Genomic DNA, 23081 nt, shown 5'->3' with positions numbered 1-23081 from the left:
CACAAAATGCAGTGAGATAACCTGCCTACAAATTGTGACTTTTTTTTACAATAAGATATAGCCCTATACTATGACATATGAATGAGGCCCAGTATTATTTTGTTTTTACAGATCTTTGGAAAATGCTGTGAGATCGGTCTGTAAATGTATCCGAAAAACAAAACCATAAAATGTAAAAAGGTACTAAATTATACTGAACAATATAATTTATAGTAAAATTAAATATAAATTTGTCCATATTCTTTATATTAATTATTACTGAGTGTTTGACAAATTACCTACTTCTCGAGGCACAACACCTTCCATGTATGCTACGGGCTATGTCCATTTTTTGCCCATTCTCTCTGTGCTAAAAAACATGAATATTTCCCCACCATCATATTAAATTATAATCCACCAATCTGTTGAAATAAAACACATGGTAAACTTGTTGAAAAACTCAAGGGAGATCATGATACGTGAGCGTACGTAGTCAAGTTTAATTTTTAGTTTGTTTTTTTTTTTGGGGGGGGGGGGGGTATCTTAAAACACCAGTAGGCCTACTAGGCCTATAGCATATTTTCCAAGTTGGCATAACCGGTACTTAGGATTATAACCTATGGGAATAATTCTTTAACTTTATATAACCATCAAGACATCAAAATTTAAATTTCACGAAGCACATAAATGTGCAGGCGGAGGGATAATCTACTTGTCGCAAAAGGCTAAAACTGTGAAACCAAGGCTTGGGCTCCCATTTCAAGATTAATATGAAATATTTTATTAAGATATATGTTTAAATAATTGATTTACATACCTTGATAAACAAATTAAAATATCTGTTATTTTTCTTTTGTAAAATGGAAGTAATTGGTGCCGCGAACGCTTCATTGATTCACACTCGATGTCTTGCAGAGCATCATATTTTCCGCCATTGTTCGGTGCTTGTCACCGGAAGTAGATTACCAAAGAAATCGTCGTGAGACTAAGTGGCCCTATGCTATGATTTTGATTATCATGCAATTGGCTTATTCCCTCTTCCAATCAAAAGTTTTATCGGGTGGACTGTTGTATGTTAATGGCTGTCTGCATATACACAGAAATGGTATTCTCAAAAATCACATTAAGAGACCCAAACTCTCAAACAGTGTGTGAATAAGGATTTAAATGAAAACTTGTATTTAGGTTGCCGTGCGCTTGGCTATTTAGATACCGGAGAGCGGTAAGTCTCGTATTACCGGTACGTTTAAATAGCAACAAGCAAGGCAACCGAAATAAATATTTTATTTCTGTTGCCATGCACGTGGCTAATTAGATGTACCGCGTGTCAAGCAAAATAATGATTTGTTCACAACTGGGATAATATTTTCAAGGTATTTACTGAGTCGTTTTCAACAGATATCGGCAACTCCAGTATTGGCAAAATGACCGTGCATTGGCCGATACTGATTTCTCCCGAAATAGCCCTTCAAAAAACGCAGTCACTCATTAAAAGATTTCAGAAAAAATCATAGGCTTGTCTAAAGTGAATATAAGATGATGACCAATTCTGAATTCATCATATCTTAATAAATACTGATAGAATCGAACCATTTTTGGTTTTATATTACTTTTGGAGATTCAACTTTCACAATATTGCTGTCTGCAAGGGATTCTTCAATGACATTCGGCGATTTTAAACGTACAAATATATTTTGGCATTCCTCATCTTCATTAGCCCAGTGAGCGCAGAAAAGAAGAACGCTAAACCCCCTTTCATTTCACTGATGACGTCAATCATCTATCTATTTACGGAAGTTGCTCTAGATCAGCACATAAAACGCAAACTGAACAATTTCAGCATATATCCACTGGACTATAAGACTATAAAGCTTATTTCAAAGCTTTGTTTTTATTACAAAAAATGTGTCATTTATTTTGGGATGATTTCTTAATTGGAAAGCTTTCACATTTTCACATAATTAGTGGATCTAATCATTTTGACATACAATATACCGGTAAAGTTACCTTTTCTATCACCAAGTTGATTTTGTCTAGCTCTGTTGTTTCTATCAAATGCTACTGATTGCTTAGCTGTAGCTCTCGTATAATCTTTAGGACTATTAGCACACATATCAACTATTGGTCTATGAGTAAAGATCTTATAGTAGATATTAGGTGGAAACCGATCCTGTCATCAAAAATAAAAGAGAGAAGCTTAACTCATTTTATAACAATAACACATCAAGTTCATGTTGGCCTAGATTAGATAAACATTCATCAAATTAATCTCAACGACAGATCTTTTACATGTATTATAAATGTATGTCTTATTTTAACAGTATTCTCAGGATAGTTTAGACCACATCAAAATCAACTTGTAATGGTATGCATCAACAATTTAAAGGTTGATTGACTTTAGAATGATTGATATAGTTTTATACAAGTTATAGGAACAAATTCAGTACAATATTAAGTAATCAAAGAAAAATGTTCTACAGAATTCTTATATAAAAACAAAATTTCAGAACAGTCAAAATTTTTATGGATGATCTAAGTGATCTAAAAATCAACCCTAGACATGGGAGCTTGTCAAGCCCCCCAATAATTATCCCCACAAGCAGCAAAGTTGTATATTCTAGCCCTAATGATAAACTCTGCCCCAAACAAAGTCATCCATTTTAGTTTTAAAATCATAGTCAACAATTCCGGTACAGAACTTTTTAAGAAAGACCACTATGAACTCAGTCATCAGCTTTAGAAATGTGAATGGAAATATGACTTTCAAATTTAAGGATTCTGAAATTTAATAGTGTTCTTTAGTTTAATGATAACTACCAACCAAATTTTCAAAAATGTGTTGAGAGCCCACAAAATTTATAATTTGACTATTTTGACAGTCAATAGTGTTTTTGCTTGTTATACTCTAATTAATGAACAATCCTACCAAGTTGTACAAATGGAGGTTGGTCATCCCCCCTAGTATGTCCACAAGCAGCAAAGTCCAAATTTATTATTCAAAACTTCATTAGAACATCCTGTATTGTGTTTTAAAACTCCCTGTTAATCAGAACTTTTTCTTGTTTCACGTTCACAAGATTCTATGTGAACAAGTTTTGCAACAAATAAAATTCTGAATTTGGATAATAAAGGTTCCTCCTTGGTCTCAAATGAACATTGTCACAAACTTCCAACTTTGTCCTGTATCACATTCAGAAGCTTGAAATGTCAAAATGCGCCTGGATAGATAACGATATTTACAATCCAAATAATTTTGAAATTCTATAGGGCTCTAAATAACCTAATGAACAATCCTAATCCTATCGTGTTTTAAAATATATCAAGAACTGTATTGCCTTCACAAGCTTTCATAAGTTTGAACATAAACAGATATAATTCTGCAATAGAAAGGTTCTGAATTTCTTCAGAGATGGAGAGAGATCACATTTTAGATGAATACTGGAGGGAAGTGATGACAATATACAGAAATTTGCAGTCAATTTAAAATTTTGGTAGGATTTTTCCTTATGAATATATGAACAATCCCTGCAAAGGTGAATTTTTTAATTACAAGAATTGTTGTATCACAACAAAAGCTCAAAACAGATGATGCAATACATGTCCACATTAAAATGTCCTTACTCCTGCTAATCTAAATCTAACATGAACACCAGTAGCTGGATCTAATAATCTGGATTCATTAGGATTAATACATCTTAACATCATAGCTGGATCACCTTGTGTTTTAAAGTTGATTAAATCTCTATAGTACCGATAAACCTGCACATCCTGTCAAAATATATAAATTACAACTGATGACTGCTCAATTAAGACAATATACAACCACATTTCAATGTGGGCATATAAAAAAAGACGCAAAGTCATCAGTGCCAAATTTAAAATCATACTCAACCAATCCAAAAGAGCACGCTTTTAAAAAGAGAAGCGGTTGCCATAAAAGATACGCCCACATTTTGTTGCAAGACATGGACAGAGAAGCTAAAAAAAAAAAAAACCCAAAAAACAATTGTTTTCCTACAATCAGTTGCCATAATCCAGAAAGTTTGGGTCTGATACATGAAAGTATTGAAAGGAACCCAGATCTTTGGGATATAAACATATATTTTAAGTTTCATCAAAATCTGATAAAAATTGTGACCTGTCCTGTCCACAAACAAAATGTAGACGGACTGACTGGGGCGACAACAATATACGTCCGCATGAAAATGTGGGCGTATAAAAATGCATTACAAACTCTTTACTGGGCTTTAAAAGTAACATGCGGTTGCCTTGCAAGACACACCCACAAGGTCTTCGAAAGAAGGGGAAAACTTCGGAATGGAAGGTCACGGATAGCTAAATATCGATAGGGATCACCCTCCCATAACCCCAAATACAATGTTTTCCACCAAATTTGTAAAAATCCGTTAAAAACTACCTACTCTATTATGTTCACAAGTTTTCGAAAAAAAACAGCACCAGGGATCGAATTTGACGGACGCAAACACGCAAAATGCGTGTTGATTTTGTAGACTGCGTGTTGCAAAATATGTCACACGAAAATAAATGTGTGTAACATTTTTTCGCTTATTGTTACTGAATAACATGATTTCTTCTACGCAAATTGAAGAAAATAATTATGACAAACAACGGAAATTCTTTTGATTTTCCTTCCTTGCATATTGTAAATAAAGCGATGTCTATATCTGGCGCTTTGTGACATCTGCGTATGCGTCAAGTATTCAAGTTATCAGTTTCTGTTCAATTTCTATTCATCTTGACAAATTGTTTATACCAATACTTTGATTTTCCAAAGAAATCATTGATTTTCAGATTGAAATAAATTTTAATAAAGCTGAAATATAAATAATGTCAACATTGCCAACTATATATTTTGAGAGTTCCGGTAGACTGATTTAATTATCATTCACTGATTCTGCGTCGGACGTTTCATGCATAGCTGTCCGTGATCTGAAAAATCGCTATTTGACTAAATCAATGGACACTTTTTGACATTGTACTTATATGTTGTATTTTTAATTTACTATCCTTGTATTATATAATGCATCGTCAAGAAGGTATATGCTTGAATGAAAAAAAATGAGTTTTCAAGGGTAGCTATAATAATATGCACAGCCGAAAGAACACAACCTTTTTTATTATATTTTTTGTGCCTCCGTCATTTGTAAATATTTTTGATTTAAATAAAATATATCAATTAATATTTTGGAAATTAAAATTGTAATATAACAGCAACTTTTGCAAGTTTGTTAATTTTGTTAGTGTTGAGGACAGTTTTGGGTGTTCATCGTTGTGTTTTATTAGCCATTAGCTTTTTAATGAAATTGTAAGGAATATGGCATGGTTTTTTTTAAAGTGTACCATAGGTTCCTAATCCCATCTGAATTATGAAATTCCAATTCCTCTTACAAAATCCCTGTCTCAGGGAAGATTAATACATATTCTTCCAAAATATATTTTAAAAAAGATAATTTTTCGCAAAATAATTTTTTTATTGAACATTATACCTAACATATTGAAATTTTTTTAATCATATCACTCTAGATGAAATTATATCAAATGCAAACAATGCACATTAAAATTCATATAAATAGCAATCTCTATAGGTAGAATATACATTGAATTATGTTAAAAGAATGAAAATGCTATTATTTTTGGCTCATAAGACAGTAAAGATGACCATTTTAGTAAATATAAAATGTCTCTTTTGAATTGAACAGACGCATGGCAGATTTATTTTCCTTTCAGATATTAACTGTTGCTTATATACATTAATAATTTTCTTCAAAAGTTTAATGTAATAATACATTATCTAAATCTGAAGTTTCATGGGATATGATTTACAAATTAATTTTTAATTTAAAAATTAATTGCATTGCTAATGTTACATGTGGACAGACATTCTGGCAGATTTGTAACGTTAGCACTAAAGTTTGAAGAAAATTTCTATTTATAGTGTTGATGTAAGTAGTTACTGAGATTTTTTACATGCTAATTAAAGCATAATATTAAGAATTTAAGATTTTAATATAATAAATATAATCATATATTTTAATAACCTAAAATTTAAACATTTATCGGGCATGCAACTGTTGCTAACGTTACATAAGGACAGACGTGGACATTTTATAAATAACTGTATTACTTGAATTATTGTTTTTATCTAAAAATAAAATAGTCGGCAATGAAAGGTATTAATAAATTGTATAGTATTTCTACCCTTGGGCGAGTTTTAAATTTAAAATCGGACAAAAAGTATTTTAAAAGCATGTGCTAACGTTACGTAAGGACAGACGGTTTATTTAATCGGTCTGTCAATTGACACGTTAGCACTTTTTTTGCGGGGGTCAAAGTCATTTTGATCGAGTGAATAAGGCGAGAATGCCGACCGCCATGTTTATGCATCGGGAATCGGAAAGCCGGTTTTCTTTTCTAAAGGCCGTAAAGAAAGTGATACATTTTGAGTAAGTAACGCCGTGAAAGGCGAATTAGTAGTACCAACGTATCAAGAGTGCTAACGTTAACATTTTCGAACAGACAACTGTAAAAATGACATAATCAATCGACTACCCGTGTCAAATTATCCGTATACTGTGTGGAAGATCGAGACTACACTCACGCTTCGTTTGCAGCGTTTTTTCAAATTCTATCACGTAATATGAAGCCAAAAAGAAATATTAAAATAATGCTAACGTTTCGCTAAAACTGGACAGACATCAATGGGACGAAACATTAGCAATATATAAGCATGGAAATTTGATTTTCCAAACCATTTTCCCGCTTTTTTTAAATGGCATATACTAAACCAAAAACAGCCATTCCACAAAGGGACAAATTTATTTCCACGTGACATAAAAATACAAAGTTTACAAAACGAAAGTAAGACCACTTCAATAATGTTGTGAATGGACAGACTAGTCAAATTTTCACTGGGGTTTGAACAATTCAATTTTCGGAACTTGTTATTTTTCTCATCAGTTTATTTTTAAGTCTGTTTTAAAGACACACTTGCCATTATAATTATACAAAAATAAATTAAAAATTTTAAAACAAATGTTATTTCAATGTATTCTAAAATCTTGACAAAAAATGATGGGAAAAATGTCTGTCTTAAATGATGTAATTCATTAAAATATTTGAAACTTATTTTAATAAAAAAAATACACGAATAAAGCTGGTATTAAGTATTTTATATGTTCAATATATGCTGATTTTGAAGATAATAAAAATATTTAAAAACTCTTTTTCTCTTTTCTAATAAAACCATTACATTTGTTAGATACCCACTGGTACACTTTATAATAAAACATGCCATATGTGTACACTCCAATGTATAACATAACTTGAACATGTAATCCAAAGATAATAAAAGTATTTTCATTAAAGAAAAAAATTGCCCCTTGAATTTCTTCAAAATCCTATTTTTGCTTGTACATTTGAAATCAGCAAGCAAAATTTTGCTTGTGTGTTTTCAAATAAAGTTCTATCCCTGCCCAGCACAACACTGGTATGGAAGGTCGCTGAACGCTGAATATAGATAGGGTTCGTCCTCTCGTGACCACAACGCTTCACAACATATTTAAAAGGAATCTGCTAACCAGCGGCTGCCAGGCAGGATACGCCCACATTTTCGAGAGATGGATAGAGAACTAGCTAAAAAGAAAGTGTTTTTCCTACAATCAAGGGCCATAATTCATGAAGTTACAATTCGATATGCGCAAATATCGAAAGGAACCAAGATCTTTGGGTTATAACATGCATTTCAAGTTTCATCAAAATCGGATTATAATTGTGACCTCTACAGGGTCCACAACCTTGATATACCATATTTTGACACTATTTGCATACAAGCGGCGGCCATTTTTCCGGCAGTTTTGGTCCGATTTTCACGAAATTCAAACTCAACCTTCACTACGGTGTAACGGTGATATAATCAAACGTTTTTTTAAATCCCTCCAGAGGGACCACAAGCTAAAAAAGGCGATTTTTCGTACAATCAGGGGCCATAATTCAGGAAGTTACGATTCGATATGCGCAAATATCGAAGGAACCATGATCATTGGGTTATAAACATGCATTTCAAGTTTTATCAAAATCGGATTAAAATTGTGACCTCTACAGGGTCCACAACCCTGCATGTACCATATTTTTACACTACTAGCATACAAGCGACGGCCATTTTGTCCAACAGTTTTGGTCCAATTTTTACGTAATTTGAACTCAACCTTTATTACGGTGTAACGATGATATATTCAAACGTTTTTTAAAATTGGATAACTGCGACATTCAGAGGGACCACAAGCTAAAAGAGGCGATCTTTCGTATAATCAGGGGCCATAATTCAGGAAGTTATGATCCGATATGCGCAGATATTGAAAGGAACCAAGATCTTTGAGTTATAAACATGCATTTCAAGTTTCATCAAAATCGGATTAAAATTGTGACCTCTAAAGGGTCCACAACCTTGATATACCACACTTTTATACAATTACCCAGCCCGAAGTTACAACGCAATAAGTCTCTGTTTTCTGGAGAGTCTATAGAGGCATAAGATCTCTCAACAAGAAAATTTTTTTTTTTTAATTTCACAAAACATCATATTCAAATAACATTACGCTCGGTCAATTACCGAAAAGTCAGGAACTGATATACTAACATGTAGATCACAGTCACCTTACAATAGGTCAAAACATTATAACTGTATGTAGGCCTATATAATTAGGTCTGTCCATGGCCTAAACGTGTACAACTGGTGTGGGATTTTTTTAAAATGATTAATCCCCGGCATGTGAGAAATATTGCCTGTACTTTAATTTAAACACGATTGATATAATCTAATAGACAATCACACCAAATCGAAACTATTTTTATACTGAAAGAGATGGAGCATGAATCTTTGAATATAAACAAAAAATAAATCACCTGCGTACTTTCCACAAAAATCATAGTTGAAAAAACTAAGTGAACTACAGTAACCAAGATAAATTCATTTAAGTCGTAACACGAAAACAACATTTTATGAAATTTGTGATTTTTATTCAAAAATAACTACTTGTCCACATTCTCTGGTAACAAATTAGATCTGTGCTTAGTCACAGTTCTGCCTGCGGCACTAAACGTACGTTCGCTAGGAACGGATGTTGCGGGAATTGATAAATACTGGTATGCCAACTTGGCTATATTGGGGAAATTGGATTCATTCAGGCGCCACCTTTCTAAAGGCTCAGAAATGCGCACTAAGGCATTTCTAAATTCTTCAAGTTCTGATGCTATATGGTCAACGCCACTAGAAGATAAAGGGCCTATATCGCCCGTCAAATAATCAAAAACTCGACTTTTTTTCGCCACCGGTGGTAGGAGATCATTATTCACTGTATTATGAAATTGGGAGTCAGCGGTAGTAGTATTGTTGGATTTATTATTTAGTTCAGTTAACAGTAGCTGAATTTTGTCCCAAATCAATGGTCTCTGGTTCTCTTATAAAAATCTCAGAGATTTGTACCGTGGATCCAGAGCTGTCGAGAGCATTAAAGGTGAAATTGGGCAAACATCATTAGGAAGTCCATCTGTATTAATGTCCAGTCGATTGACAAGGCCATTTCTAATGACACTTTTTAGCTCTAATGCGAGATTTATGTCACAATCGAGACCAGGTAAATCGCGTTTAAAAAGACAAGCTAACAAAACATGTACACCACTAGATGAAGGTGCTTTTTCTGTCGCCTAGATCTCTGTGGCGTCAGCTAGTGGTTCCAATACCGGTACCAAATCCTGAATTATTTTCCAAAACGAGTCCTTTAAATCAAGGGCAATACGATCTGATATTTTTGTTACAGAGTCGTCAAAAATTACAGACTACATGGGAATCCTTAATGTTAGAAGTCGCTCTAACATCATATATAATATGTCGAATTCCAGCGTGTAAAAACATCCTGAATTAGTTTAAGAGGGTGATGACCTTGGGCCTTGCTTAAGGTCTCTGTGGCTAAAACGGAATGATTAAAATGGCCAACTAGTTTCCGGGCCGCCCCTATGAAGCTTTAACCCGTCAGTAACTGCTAACTGCATAGTGTGAGCGAAACAACCAGTGTGGGTGAGACCAGATTCTCTTGCCGCCACCTTCATTAGCGGCATTACCCATTTTCCTTGAATTTTCAAAAATAAAATGTGCCGTTAAACTGATGTAACTAGTGTTAGTTAAGCTGGTCCATATGTTGGACGTAAGGGAAACATCAACATCTTTAATTTTATTTACAATCTCTTTCTTTGTTTCTTCATATATAGATTCGATATGTTTACATCCCTAGCGCGCATCAATGCAAGCTTTAATCCAGTCATGTGATCCAGCAATATCGTTAACCTAACTATTTTCACCGGACCGTACCACATTATTCAAAGGGACAAACATTAAGGAAGCTATTAATTTGGATCGAGAAATATGTCTACTAACACGACATACCATTCATTCGGCACCATTCTGTCCCCCCAAAAAACTGAATCGACAGTTAATTGACGGCGATTTGACAGCCGATTTTTAACAACCGCGAGGATTTTGGCATTTTTGCCGTGGTGTAACCCTCCATTAAACCACAGCTATGATGTCATCCTTTCTTCTTTTCATCCATTATAATGAGGAATGGATTGTTGTCTAAACAAACAGTCCATTATTAACGAAAACAATCCATTATTAATGGAAATAGTCTATTATTTTTAGACACTGTCCATTATTAGTGAAAAATACATTAATAATAAAGTGTAGTCATTATATATTAAGCAACTGAAAATAAATCAAAACAACCTGTCCATTTATTACTAATTTCCCTTTCAACATTTACAAAATTTTAAATAAATTGAAATTTCCGAAGAATGGATGTTTATTTCCCTGGAATCATTTTGTTTTGGACTTGATAGTTGGCGCAATTTTGGATACTTTTCAGCTACAAAAATGTTATGCAAGTCCGATAGTGGATTGTCGCTTGTCCTTTTATATGCACTTGAACGATGTCCAGTGTTTTTCCACAAAGAGCTGTTCATCTACTCCTGCAGCAAACAAACGTGTAGCTGCGATAGCTCTCAATGAGTGGTCCGTAGAGTTCCCTTTGAATCTAGCCACCTGGCAGATGCATTTTATTGTCTGCTGTAATAAATGAATTCCCATAGGCGAGTCACCATACCATACATTAGAATCTGGTAGCTTCCTAGGTCTCAGATAAAAAGCATCAGTCGGTCTGAAAACTAGAAATAATCTGGTTTTTAACATGATTTTCTAAATCCTCACCAGTCTAATTGAAAGAATGGGTTGTTTTGTTTCTGTGGCTTATTAACATACAATACAATCTGGTCAATTTATTTTATGAAAAGTTGATTTTACGACCCATTTAATCAAAGGCCAATCAAAATGCTTCTGAATTTAGAATAATTGTAAAGTGTACATATTCATCAAATGATTCTAGACTGGGTAATAAAGAGCGAAATAACAACCATATAGTAGTAGCCTACCTTAAACTCGTGTATTTTTTTTTATTAAGACATATTGTAGATTTTGCAGGTTTTGATACGCTCTAGTGACTTTAGGTTGTATTCTGCGTTGGTTCAAGCCACCCTGAACGGTTTTTGACACATCTTCACAATATTGTATGTATTTCCTCCGCTCACTCTAACTCTCAAATTGAGAGTTGAGAATAGTACGTAAGCTCCTTTGCTCCTGTCCACTCTTTTCTGCTTGGGCACATAATCCATCGTTAACTAACTTTTATAGCTCCAATAGTTGCAACGGTTCAGCAAATCTGGAATTACTACGATTATTATGGGCTTTGTATTCCACTTTAGAGTCAGGGTTTGTATTCACACCCGATATATCAGAATAAATATTTTACCTTATATTAAAATTGGGATGGTCAATCCTTGGATTTGCATTCTCCCCCATATCCAATATGTCACTCCATACATTGTCATTGTCATAACTAGGAACAATTTTTGACTGGGTAATAAATATATCCTCTCCACTGGAAGACATGACTGTATTGATATCCTTGTTTTGTTTGTATTAATTGTTAACAAATCACTCAGTGGCAGTCACATGACTGCGGTGTTGGTTTAAGTAACTGTCCATTATTTCTGAGGTGTTACAAGACACTATTGTTTTAAGATGTCTATTATTTTAGACAAAGATTGGCTATGGTTTAAGTTAGATAATAGCCTCAGACTGTCCATTATGTAAATATAATTTACATAATGGACAGTCTTCGGCCATTATCCATTACCTAAATCAAGATTTCAATGTTAATAATATTATTTTATTGCCATGTTAATAAAAAACATCCTAGGGGATTAAAGATACATTATGTAAGATTTAGATAAAGAACTAGCCATTCTTGCTATAATAGTTCGAAAGTAGATGATGTAAAATGAATAATTTGAAAATTTCATTCAAATTACTCTATTGCAAGCGAAGATATTAGCCTTTGAAGGTTTGACAGACGTGTGCAATAATTTCAACCACTGTACTGGTTGATCAAAGCTAAGTCTCGGTCCTCCATATTTTATTAAATCAAAGTATCGCTGACCCATTCTAATCTATTTAATATCAGAGAAATCTGATGCCATTGAGAGTTGATTAAGGCCTGGATCAGTTAAACATTTCCGGCCTAAAGAAAGAGAGAGAGAGAGAGAAATGGGGTTTAACGTCCACTCGACACAAACTAGGTCATTTCGGGACTAACAATGTAACATATGGTTTAATTTTATTTCATTAATTCGCTTGCGCGTAGGGGTCTTTAGCAGTGGGAGGAAACCGGAGAAAACCCACGAGGTTTGACAGGCGACCCTACTCCTTGTCACGTACAACCGTGAAATATAAACATTTTTTGACCAGAGTAATAGTTTTTGTTTTATGTTGTGTTATCTGAAATATGTGAGAATAGTGGATAATCCTTTAATTAGCTCTAGGGATAGAGGCTATAGTCTGGTTAATTGGCTCAGGGGATAAAGCAGTAGTTAACATAATTAGCTCAAAGGGTCAATGAGTTAAGTAAATTACGTAATGCCGGGAATTATCGCAATTTCAACATTTATTTTTTTATATCTTTCAAACATAAATGCAGTCATGTTAGGTATCATTAGAAAGTAGATAAAACAAACATTCTATGAATATAAATTATCTTTTAAAAACTATAAGAGTGATAGCTGTAATAATGACGTCGTCATTGTTTTCCGGTAGGCTTGGCTGGTAGTTGCCGGTACGTAATATTAATCTTATCGCCATACGTAATATTATAATTAGTACCGTCATTTACTGATTTGTGGATATTTTTCAAATGATTCCTCATGTTTGACGTATGCCAATAGCGTTCCACATAACGTGCATTTCGTCTTCTTCTTAGAATCTTCTAATTTAAAATATTTCCAAACTGATGAACGATTTTCGTCTTTTGTGGTAGCCATTTTCTAAATTCTATGTTTATAAATAATGCCGTATTAAAAGCGTGTTTTTGAAATATTTCCAAACTAATGAACGATTTTCGTCTTTTGTGGTAGCCATTTTCTAAATTCTATGTTTAAAAATAATGCCGTATTAAAAGCGTGTTTTTAAAATACTACGAATACTATAAAATTCTAAACCGATGAACGATTTTCGTCTTTTGTGGTAGCCATTTTCTAAATTCTATGTTTATAAATAATGCCGTATTAAAAGCGTGTTTTTAAAATACTACGATTACTATAAAATTCTTATGTTTACCACATGTGACTGAACACGTGACCCCGTCAAGCCAATGCAACGACTAGCAGATTATACCATTTGGCCACGTGCGAGAGGGAGGAAGATACTTTGTTCACAGTCTAATTTTTCTACTACGTTTTCAAGCGGTGAATACGGTTGTTTTATAAAGGGGAAAGTTTTGTATCAACGTGTAATATGAACAAGAGAGTGTGGGTTAATGCTAGCATATTAACTAGTCGATATACACTGACATTTTTATATAGAACAAATAACGGTCAAGGGTATATCGAACCGGTCAGCTTGCCGAACCGAACCGTAACCGGTTAACCATTTATATCCTTAATCGGATATGTTCAAATATCGAAAGGAATCAAGATCTTTAGGTTATAAACATGCATTTCAAGTTTTATCAAAATCGAATTAAAATTTTGACCTTTACATCGTCTCACAGTATCATATAACAACCTTTCAGCTTAAACTAGTGTATCAATGAGTTGAACGGTAACCTTTTGTGTCTCTTCAAAATATTTCAAATCTTTTGTCATGGATCAACCATTGCAAATATCAGTGTTAACAATTATATTTGAAATGTGTTTAACCAATTCTGCAACACATGTAATATTGGTGTAGTATATATCTTTGTTTATAAACCCACATATCAATTTTCGCATATTATACTGTTGCCCTGTTTGTCCGCCCACTGGGTGTGAAATGTGAATCAATGCGATCGTGAGAGGACGAGCATTAACAATATACAGCTTTTCAGGACTTTCACTTCCATGGTTAATTCTCCCTTTCTCGATTGCAATCGATGATGTGTCTATTCTTAATTGATCTTTTTCAAATTTGTGTTACACCCTGGAATCATGAGAGGATGAAACCTATCAATAGTAATAGTCAGCATTCCACAACATTCCATTCCAGTGTCGGCCGAGAAATTTCTTCGTGATTTTCAGACTTGGTTTCCACCCCTTATCAGTGGTGCAGGACAGAGGGCCCGACAAGGACAGCTGTCTAGTCATTTGGATGGTACGAATGACTGAGGTCCTGTGCACACATTGGTGTGCACGTAAAAGATCCCCAGGCAGTTTGAATTTGATATAAGAGTAGGTCCTAGCACCGCTGTCTGAATAAAATTCCCTGATAGCACACTGTATAGCATATGTCCATGTCATTAGCCCCGTCGGAATAGGACATTTAACCCCATTTTATTTCACTCATTCCAAAGTTAACTCCTATTCCATCAATACCTTGAGCAAACGAGATAGAGGCTATAAGTTTTGGCCAAATTTGGTCAATATCCCAGTTTTCCTTTCTGATATGCATATCAACACTTTCATAGCGCTAATGTAGACCTTTTTCTTGAACATTTTCCCTTGTCAGTGATGCCGGACAGAGGACCTGACATGGATAGCTGACTAGTCATACGGATGGGACAAAAAAACAAGGTACTGTGTACACTCTGGTGTGTGTGAAAGATCCCTTGGCAGTTGGAATTTTATATGAGTACTCCGTAGCTCTGCTGTCCAGACAAAACTTCCCCCATAGCATTCCAGTGTCGACCGAGAAAGTTCTTCGTGATTTCCAGACTTGGTTTCCTCCCCTTATCAGTGGTGCAGGACAGAGGGCCGGACAAGGACAGCTGTCTAGTCGTTTGGATGGTACGACTGACTGAGGTCTTGTGCACATAAAAGATCCCCAGGCAGTTTGAATTCGATATAAGAGTACGCTTAGCGCCGCTGTCTGGATAAAATTCCCTGATAGCACACTGTATAGCATATGTCCATGTCATTAGCCCCGTCGGAATAGGACATTTAACCCCATTTCATTTCACTCATTCCAAAGTTAACTCCTATTCCATCAATACCTTGAGCAAACGAGATAGAGGCTATAGGTTTTGGCCAAATTTGGTCAATATCCCAGTTTTCCTTTCTGATATGCATATCAACACTTTCATAGCGCTAATGCAGACCTTTTTCTTGAACATTTTCACTTGTCAGTGATACCGGACAGAGAACCTGTCATGGATGGCTCACTAGTCATACAGATGGGACAAAAAACCAAGGTACTGTGTACACTCTGGTGTGTGTGTGTGAAAGATTCCTTGGCAGTTGGAATTTTATATAAGAGTACTCCGTAGCTCTGCTGTCCAGACAAAATTTCCCTCATAGCACACTGTGTGGCCTATGCCCGTCTTCATTTCTCAAACAGCTGTAGATATACATGTAAACTGTTAATATTTAAATGTGTATTTTGTATTTTATAACATAATATTTTTGTCTTTTAAATAAAGTACATGTATACATACTTATAGTATATTTTGTTATATAATTCTGTAAGTTGTGCTAGATTTTTAACTTTTCTGTGCAATACATTTAGAATTTTGACTGGTTATGGGTAGATAGAGAGAAATGGAGTGTAACATCCATTAGACATAAACTGTCCTTTGGGACTAAGTGATTCAATTCAAGTTCAATAATTCACTTGCACCAGGAATCTTTAGTAGTGGGAGGACCCAGAGAAAACCCATGTTCAAGTTGTGTGTGGAAACTAAACCACTTGACTCAATGACAGACCTTATGATCTAAAGCAAACATGTTGGACAGTGACCGCCCTAGACATTCGCCAATTCGCCAATGGCGACAATTATTTTTATTGGCGAATAAAGTGATGATACTGGCGAAAAATTTGGCGAATGAATTTTAGAGAGTGTTATTTCGTAAATCTGCTAATATTAAACTTGAAATCGTCTCGTTAAACGCTTCTTTCGATCGACTCGATGGAGTGTCTATTTTTAGTACATTAATTACTCTAGTCTCAATCTTACAAGTCGCAAATCAGTCAATGTTACATTATTACGCATTAAAACGACCGAAAGATCGAGTCTGGAGACTATAAAACACAGTTACGCCCCTTTTGTGTGGCACTGCGTTGTTTACATTCGCTTCACTACAAGTTTTCTTTACTTACGCAGCAAATAAATAAAACGCACATTAATGACAACTAATACTAGTAAACCCAAAATAAGGATAGATTCCTTTTTCCTTCCTACGACTACTGTTAGTCCAGAATCTACTTCCGTGAGTGAGCGTGTCATCTCGGACGCAAGTCCTTCGTTGGCTTCATCAACATGTGGACAAAAATTAGACCTTTAACCGAGACCGTCGAGCTAACCCTCAATGACCTCATGCTTATAAAAATGGATGGACCGGACATAAATTTCAAATCAGCGGTGTCTTAAAAAGAATCGTCGTGTCTTTTCTGTTATGACGATGAAGTAAATTAAATCATGTGACTGTGAAGTACGTCCTATAAACATTTTTTTGTTATCTGCATTCATTCTCTCAATAATGTGAACTTTTGCATGAACAAGGAGATAAAATAATATTCTTGTGTACTATATATAGAGGATATTTGTCGTTTTAGAGTGAATAACATATTTTATTTCATCGAGAAGCAAGAAAACTTATATTTTCACGAATGCGTAGCATGAGTGAAAACATAAACGTTTTCTTGCTTAGAGATGAAATAAAATATGTTATTCACGACAAAACGACAAATGTTCTATTTATTTTATGATTTTACAATCATTTTAGGTAAAAACAACTAGCCAGTGGAATAACACTTTTATTTCACTGATAAAACGCGATATTCCACTACTGATCATAAAATAAAAGTACATATTAAACATTTATTTTGTCCGCGATATCACCTCGGTGGAAGCGGACGTAAAATACAACAAACACACACACACATTTATTTTCATTTTTAATTAACAAACATATGAATAAAAATGATATAAAATATTTGGCTAAAACTTTCTGAATTGGCTAATAAAATTTTGAATTGGCTAAAAATTTGGCTAAAGGTTTTAAGAGTCTAGGGCGGTCACTGGTTGGACCACTCAATTTCTAGCCCCTCCCACGGGTAAAGAACATTTGATTATTGGGTTGGCTGTACTTCCCATTTACTGCCGCAAATAATCAATAATTTCGTAACTTTGCTCATCAAAATTTGACATTAGAATTGCATCCGAAAATGATGTTTATTTAATGTTAGATTTACGTTATAATGGTCGGTTAGATTTCCATCATTTTGCTCATCCTTTTAACGACAATTTAACGTTAGGAAATGACGTTACTCTAGCGTAAAGTTTACGTCATTTTTACGTTATATTTACGTCATTTTCTGGCGTAATTCTAACGTAAAGTTTACGTCATTTTCTGACGTAAATCTAACGAAAGTGACGTAAACTTTACGCAAAATTTACGTCAGAAAATGACGTTAAGTTTACGTTAGATTAACGTCATTTCCTGACGTAAAATTATCGTTAAAAAGATGAGCAAAATGATGGTAAACTGACTGACCATTTTTACGTAAATTCTACGTAAAATTAACATCATTTTGTTATGTGGGTGAATGATGATAGTAATTAGATTAGTATATTATTGATATGACTGACCTAATTCATAATCTATGTCGGTTCCATCATCTCAAACGAAATGTTGTAAATCGCCAATTTTACGGAATTTTTCAATTCTTGAAAAATGATTGGTGTCAAAAGTAAAGACGTGTGGTCGCTGAGAGGAAATTTCCATTCGATTTTATATTTATATCCTGTCACATGGTTATAAAAGTGCTCTGATTTTGTTGATTTTAATAGCATCAAAACGACAATAAAACAAACTTTCAATCGGTCGGGGGTGCTATATTGACAAATCGCCTAAAAAAAAGATTGCGTGAATTGAAGCGTTCAACTTGCAAAAAATGCATGGTATTTCGAAATGCCAACAAAGCACCCCCGACCAATTGAAAGATCGTTCATTTATCTTTCTAATGATATTAAAATGAAAAAATAATATTAATAATAAGTGCGCCCGCCGAGCATTTGAAGTGGGGTACGGGAAATTAACGTTTTTCAACTTACGTTTATGAAATTAATAAAATGGACACATATATAAAAATTATATCAAACAAAAGAACAGGATATCGGGCAATGGAGCTGTGACACCTAGTTTAATGAGAAAAACTGTAAATTATGTAGCCATGAATAGATTTGTTTCCATTAAATTGAAATGGAAGTTACTAAACCCTTAGTCCTTCTGTGGTGTACTGGCTTTATATGTACTTCCATTATTCTGATCATTCGCGCTTCACTTGGAAACTATAAATATTATTATTATTGGTTGAGCCTGCGTGTCACCTGAAGGACACATTAATAAAATGGACACATATATAAAAATTATATCAAACAAAAGAACAGGATATCGGGCAATGGAGCTGTGACACCTAGTTTAATGAGAAAAACTGTAAATTATGTAGCGATGAATAGATTTGTTTCCATTAAATTGAAATGGAAGTTACTAAACCCTTAGTCCTTCTGTGGTGTACTGGCTTTATATGTACTTCCATTATTCTGATCATTCGCGCTTCACTTGGAAACTATAAATATTATTATTATTGGTTGAGCCTGCGTGTCACCTGAAGGACCCACATGACCATGGGCCTGTGCTTGGAAAATGTTTGTTTCGGACACTGGCCATAACTCTGGCAGTAATTATCGTAAATCGCTGAAAATCAATAGGCTTCTTCGTCTCATGACCTTAAGCACTGTGTATAAATTTAAAGTCAATCGGATATTAACTTTGGCCTCTAGAGTGTCCACAAGATTTTTTGAAGTGATCAAGGGCCATAACTCTGGCAGTAATTATAGAAAATCACTGAAAATGAATAGAATTCTTCCTCTCATGACCTTAAACACTATGTATAAATTTAAAGTCAATCGGATATTAACTTTGGCCTTTAGAGCGTCCACAAGATTTTTTGAAGTGATCAAGGGCCATAACTCTGGCAGTAATTATCGGAAATCGTTGAAAATCAATAGGCTTCTTCACTTCATGACCTTAAACACTGTGTATAAATTTAAAGTCAATCGGATATTGAGTTTAGCCTCTAGAGCGTCCACAAGATTTTTTGAAGTGATCAAGGGCCATAACTCTGGCAGTAATTATCGCAAATCGCTGAAAATCAATAGGCTTCTTCGTTTCATGGCCTTAAACACTGTATATAAATAGGTACCAGCAGCTAAATTTTCAAACTTTAGAAATGCTGATTTTTTTATCATATATTTACTCATTTATGACCCAAATAGAAGCACAGAAAATTTGAGTCAATTATCTTTAACGGTTTTTGAGATATGGGGGCGGGTTTCTCCTGCCCCCCCCTCCAGGCGTGTCAAAAAATCACGAAGTAGTGTTTTCGAAGTACAATAAAAAGAAAAATAAATACCAAACAGTTGTTTCGTTAATTCCTGGTAGACTTTACCCCTGGGTACTAGTAAAACAAACATTAGAACAATAGGAGATCATTTTTTTGATTAAGAAACTTTCAAAAATGCCAATTTTGCTCATTTTGAGGGGCCGAATTTGAGGGGCCGCAAATAGCCGCGGGGCATTTTCGGATGATGTTTATTTTTCAAATAATCCTTTCAATACAGATCAAATCACATTTTGCCATACAGATCTGCAAAGGAAATCAGTCTAATTAATTTGGGGATTCATTATGAAAAATAAAGGGGATAGATAGATAAGGGACAAAACCTTGTGTTGGACTCTTTTTTGATCACGCGGACAAAAAGTCGAAAAATGAGTAAAAATGGCAAAATACCAACATATTACGTATGCTACCAAAATGTTATTTCTTGACCGATTTGAATAAAAATTGGCATCTAGGTTAATATGAGGCTTTTTTCTTCAATGAAACAATCAGAATTGGGCTATCTATTATGGTTTGGGGGTGGGGGCAGGGGCAGGGGCAAGAGGGTATCAATGTCAAAAATCGCAAAATTTGCCGAAAAAGACATACTTTCAGATGGCCACCAAAATGTATTTTATTGGCAGATTGCATTAAAAATTGGCATCTAGACTAATATAAGGTACCTGAACCCAATAAAATAACCAGAATTGAGCTATCTGTTAAGGTCCTGGGTAAAGGGCATGGGGAAAGGGTTATGATTTCCAAAGTTCGAACATGACAAAGCGTGGAGAAAAAGGTAATTTCAGATGGCCACCGAATTATAACTTTTTTTGCAGCATCATTGATCACCCAAATCTAATAAAATCCACAAAACTGAGCTACATGTGATTGTTTTAAAGTATAAACAGGTATCTTTTTTTTATTAAATTGACATTTTTTTTTTTTAAAAATACATTTAAAGATCAGTATCAATGCGTTTGAAGTGAAAGCTTTTACAGATAGATATTTCAACATTGACCTTATCATTTCAAAGTGAGTACTCATGGACAATAAATAATCTTTATTCCGTATATATATGGTCATAGAGCAATAGTAAATATACAGTATAATTAATATTATAATAAAGTTACCTGTGGAGGAGCTGTTTGCATTTAGTAATATTACATATTTGTACACTTTCAGAACTTAAAGCAACATCAAACATTATGTATATCAAAAAAACTTGTTTATTTATAAAAATATCATTGTATCCTTTCACAACTTTATTAATTAATAACACAATTTGAATAGTTATGACTATATACATGTATTTAAAGATACATTATATAAGATTAGATAACAAGCTGGCATCTTCTTTATATTCTCACTATAATAGTTCTCACAATAATAGTTAAAAACCGGATAATGTAAAGGGAATTTGCTAAACATTTCAGTCAAATTGATCCACCCTGAACCAAGAATTTAGCGATTGAATTTTGGGCCTAGTCTCGATCATCATTACTAAAGTCGATACGATAAATAACATAGTCTTGATTATTAATTTTTTGATTTAATCAGCAGCAGCAGCAGACCAGGTTCTAATCCAATAAATATCACAGGCTAGCGATGACATCGTGAGTTGATTATAGTCTGGATAAGTTAATTAATGTCTAACTTATAATTCAGATAACATTTAAGGCATAAAGAAAGATCTGCAATTGGAAGATTTAGATCTTGCATAATTGTAATTATATTGTTTTGTCAAAGGGAGAGGGGTAATATAGTTTATAAAAAAAACAAGCCAACAGTGAGGCTGATGTCCCCCGCCGTAATCCCAAAATAAATAGATGACACATTAATTAATCGTACATTCATTTTTTTTTCAAAAATATCGAGCAATTAAATTGACACTAAGTGTCATCACTCTCTATCTGATAGAATCAAGATTATCTTGTCCCAAAGCATCGACCATAGAACTTGATTAGCTCTGCTTAGCTTCAGCTCGAAATGTTAATCATTGAACTCAGTCAAGACATTCACCTAATGAACATCTACATCAAGTTTATAGATTCTACCTCAGTTAAAAGCAGAGTTGTTATGTTCCAAAGTCTTGACCAAATACATTGCTTATTGCTCCTTAGCCTAAGCAGAAAATTCTAACCATCCAACTTAGTCAAGGTAATGATATAATAAATCTATATTCAGAGTTTCATCGCACTCACTCTATTATAACCAAAGTTATCGTGTCCCAAAGCATCAACCAAACTTGTGATCCGTACATTAATAAAGTTTAAATGAAAGTATAATAATTAATTATAGTAATTAATGCCTTTTCTGCTTTTTAATGACAGATTTTGTAAACATTTGCTCCATTTTAACCTGGAGGAGAAAGTTAACCTAAATAATTGTAGTAGTGTCCTATTTATCAAAGGTCTTTGAGATTTAGATAAAATTAAAGAATCCCCGCCAAACAGAACCAGCAACAGACTTGTAGATTTAAAAGATCTTTATATCAATCCAACGTTTCGGTGCAAGTCTGTTGCTGGTTCTGTTTGGCGGGGATTCTTTAACTTTATCTATTCTACTACTCCGCCCCGCCGGCATCATTTTTTGATCCAGATCCTACGCAGATGTACCAGCCTGTCCAGCTTTTCTACTTATTTAAGGAGTGTTGCCGTACCCCTCCTCGTTTTCCAGTCTTTGAGAAATCTACATATAAACAATAAAATCCGCCTTTTTGTTTAGTTAGATATTTTTGCGCCAATCTGTTGAATAACCGGTTCATTATCCCACCTGGGCTTCCAAATACTGTTCATTTCAGACCACTTTTTAGACGCCCACATTGAAATGTGGTTGCATATTGTCGTCGTTCCCGTCAATCCGTCTGTTAATATCCGATTGACTTTATATTTTTTCAGTGTTTAAGGTCATGAAACAGAGAATCCTATTGATTTTCAACGATTTCTGATAATTAATCACTTTGTAAACTCCTGCGGACACTCTAGAGGCTAAAGTTAATATCCGATTGACTTTAAATGTATACACAATGTTAAAGGTCATGAGATGAAGAAGCCTATTGATTTTAAAGACCATAGTTATCATCTGATTGAGTTTATATACTGTGTTTACGCCTATATATAATCGTTTC

At 34.2% G+C, this 23081-nt stretch overlaps 1 protein-coding gene across 10 annotated transcripts in view; it reads right to left on the bottom strand.

Moving 5' to 3' along the window:
• The window catches only part of LOC126811172 (uncharacterized), a 213723-nt gene that overhangs the window by 51876 nt on the left and 138766 nt on the right, over window positions 1-23081 (bottom strand). For 8 of the 10 annotated variants that reach the window (XM_050536711.2, XM_056098848.1, XM_056098849.1 and 5 more), the window contains 2 exons: window positions 3601-3747; window positions 1987-2149 (listed from right to left, as the gene is read on the bottom strand). In XM_050536711.2, the coding sequence (XP_050392668.1) occupies window positions 1987-2149; window positions 3601-3747 (310 nt within the window). Of the gene's footprint in view, window positions 1-276; window positions 402-475; window positions 1066-1986; window positions 2150-3600; window positions 3748-23081 lie in introns of those variants that run through there. The other 2 variants (XR_008786066.1, XM_050536712.2) reach the window with 2 other exon arrangements.

Source organism: Patella vulgata, chromosome 2 (assembly GCF_932274485.2).
Source record: "Patella vulgata chromosome 2, xgPatVulg1.2, whole genome shotgun sequence".
NCBI lineage: Eukaryota > Metazoa > Mollusca > Gastropoda > Patellidae > Patella > Patella vulgata.
This window is presented reverse-complemented; position numbering and strand designations above follow the sequence as displayed.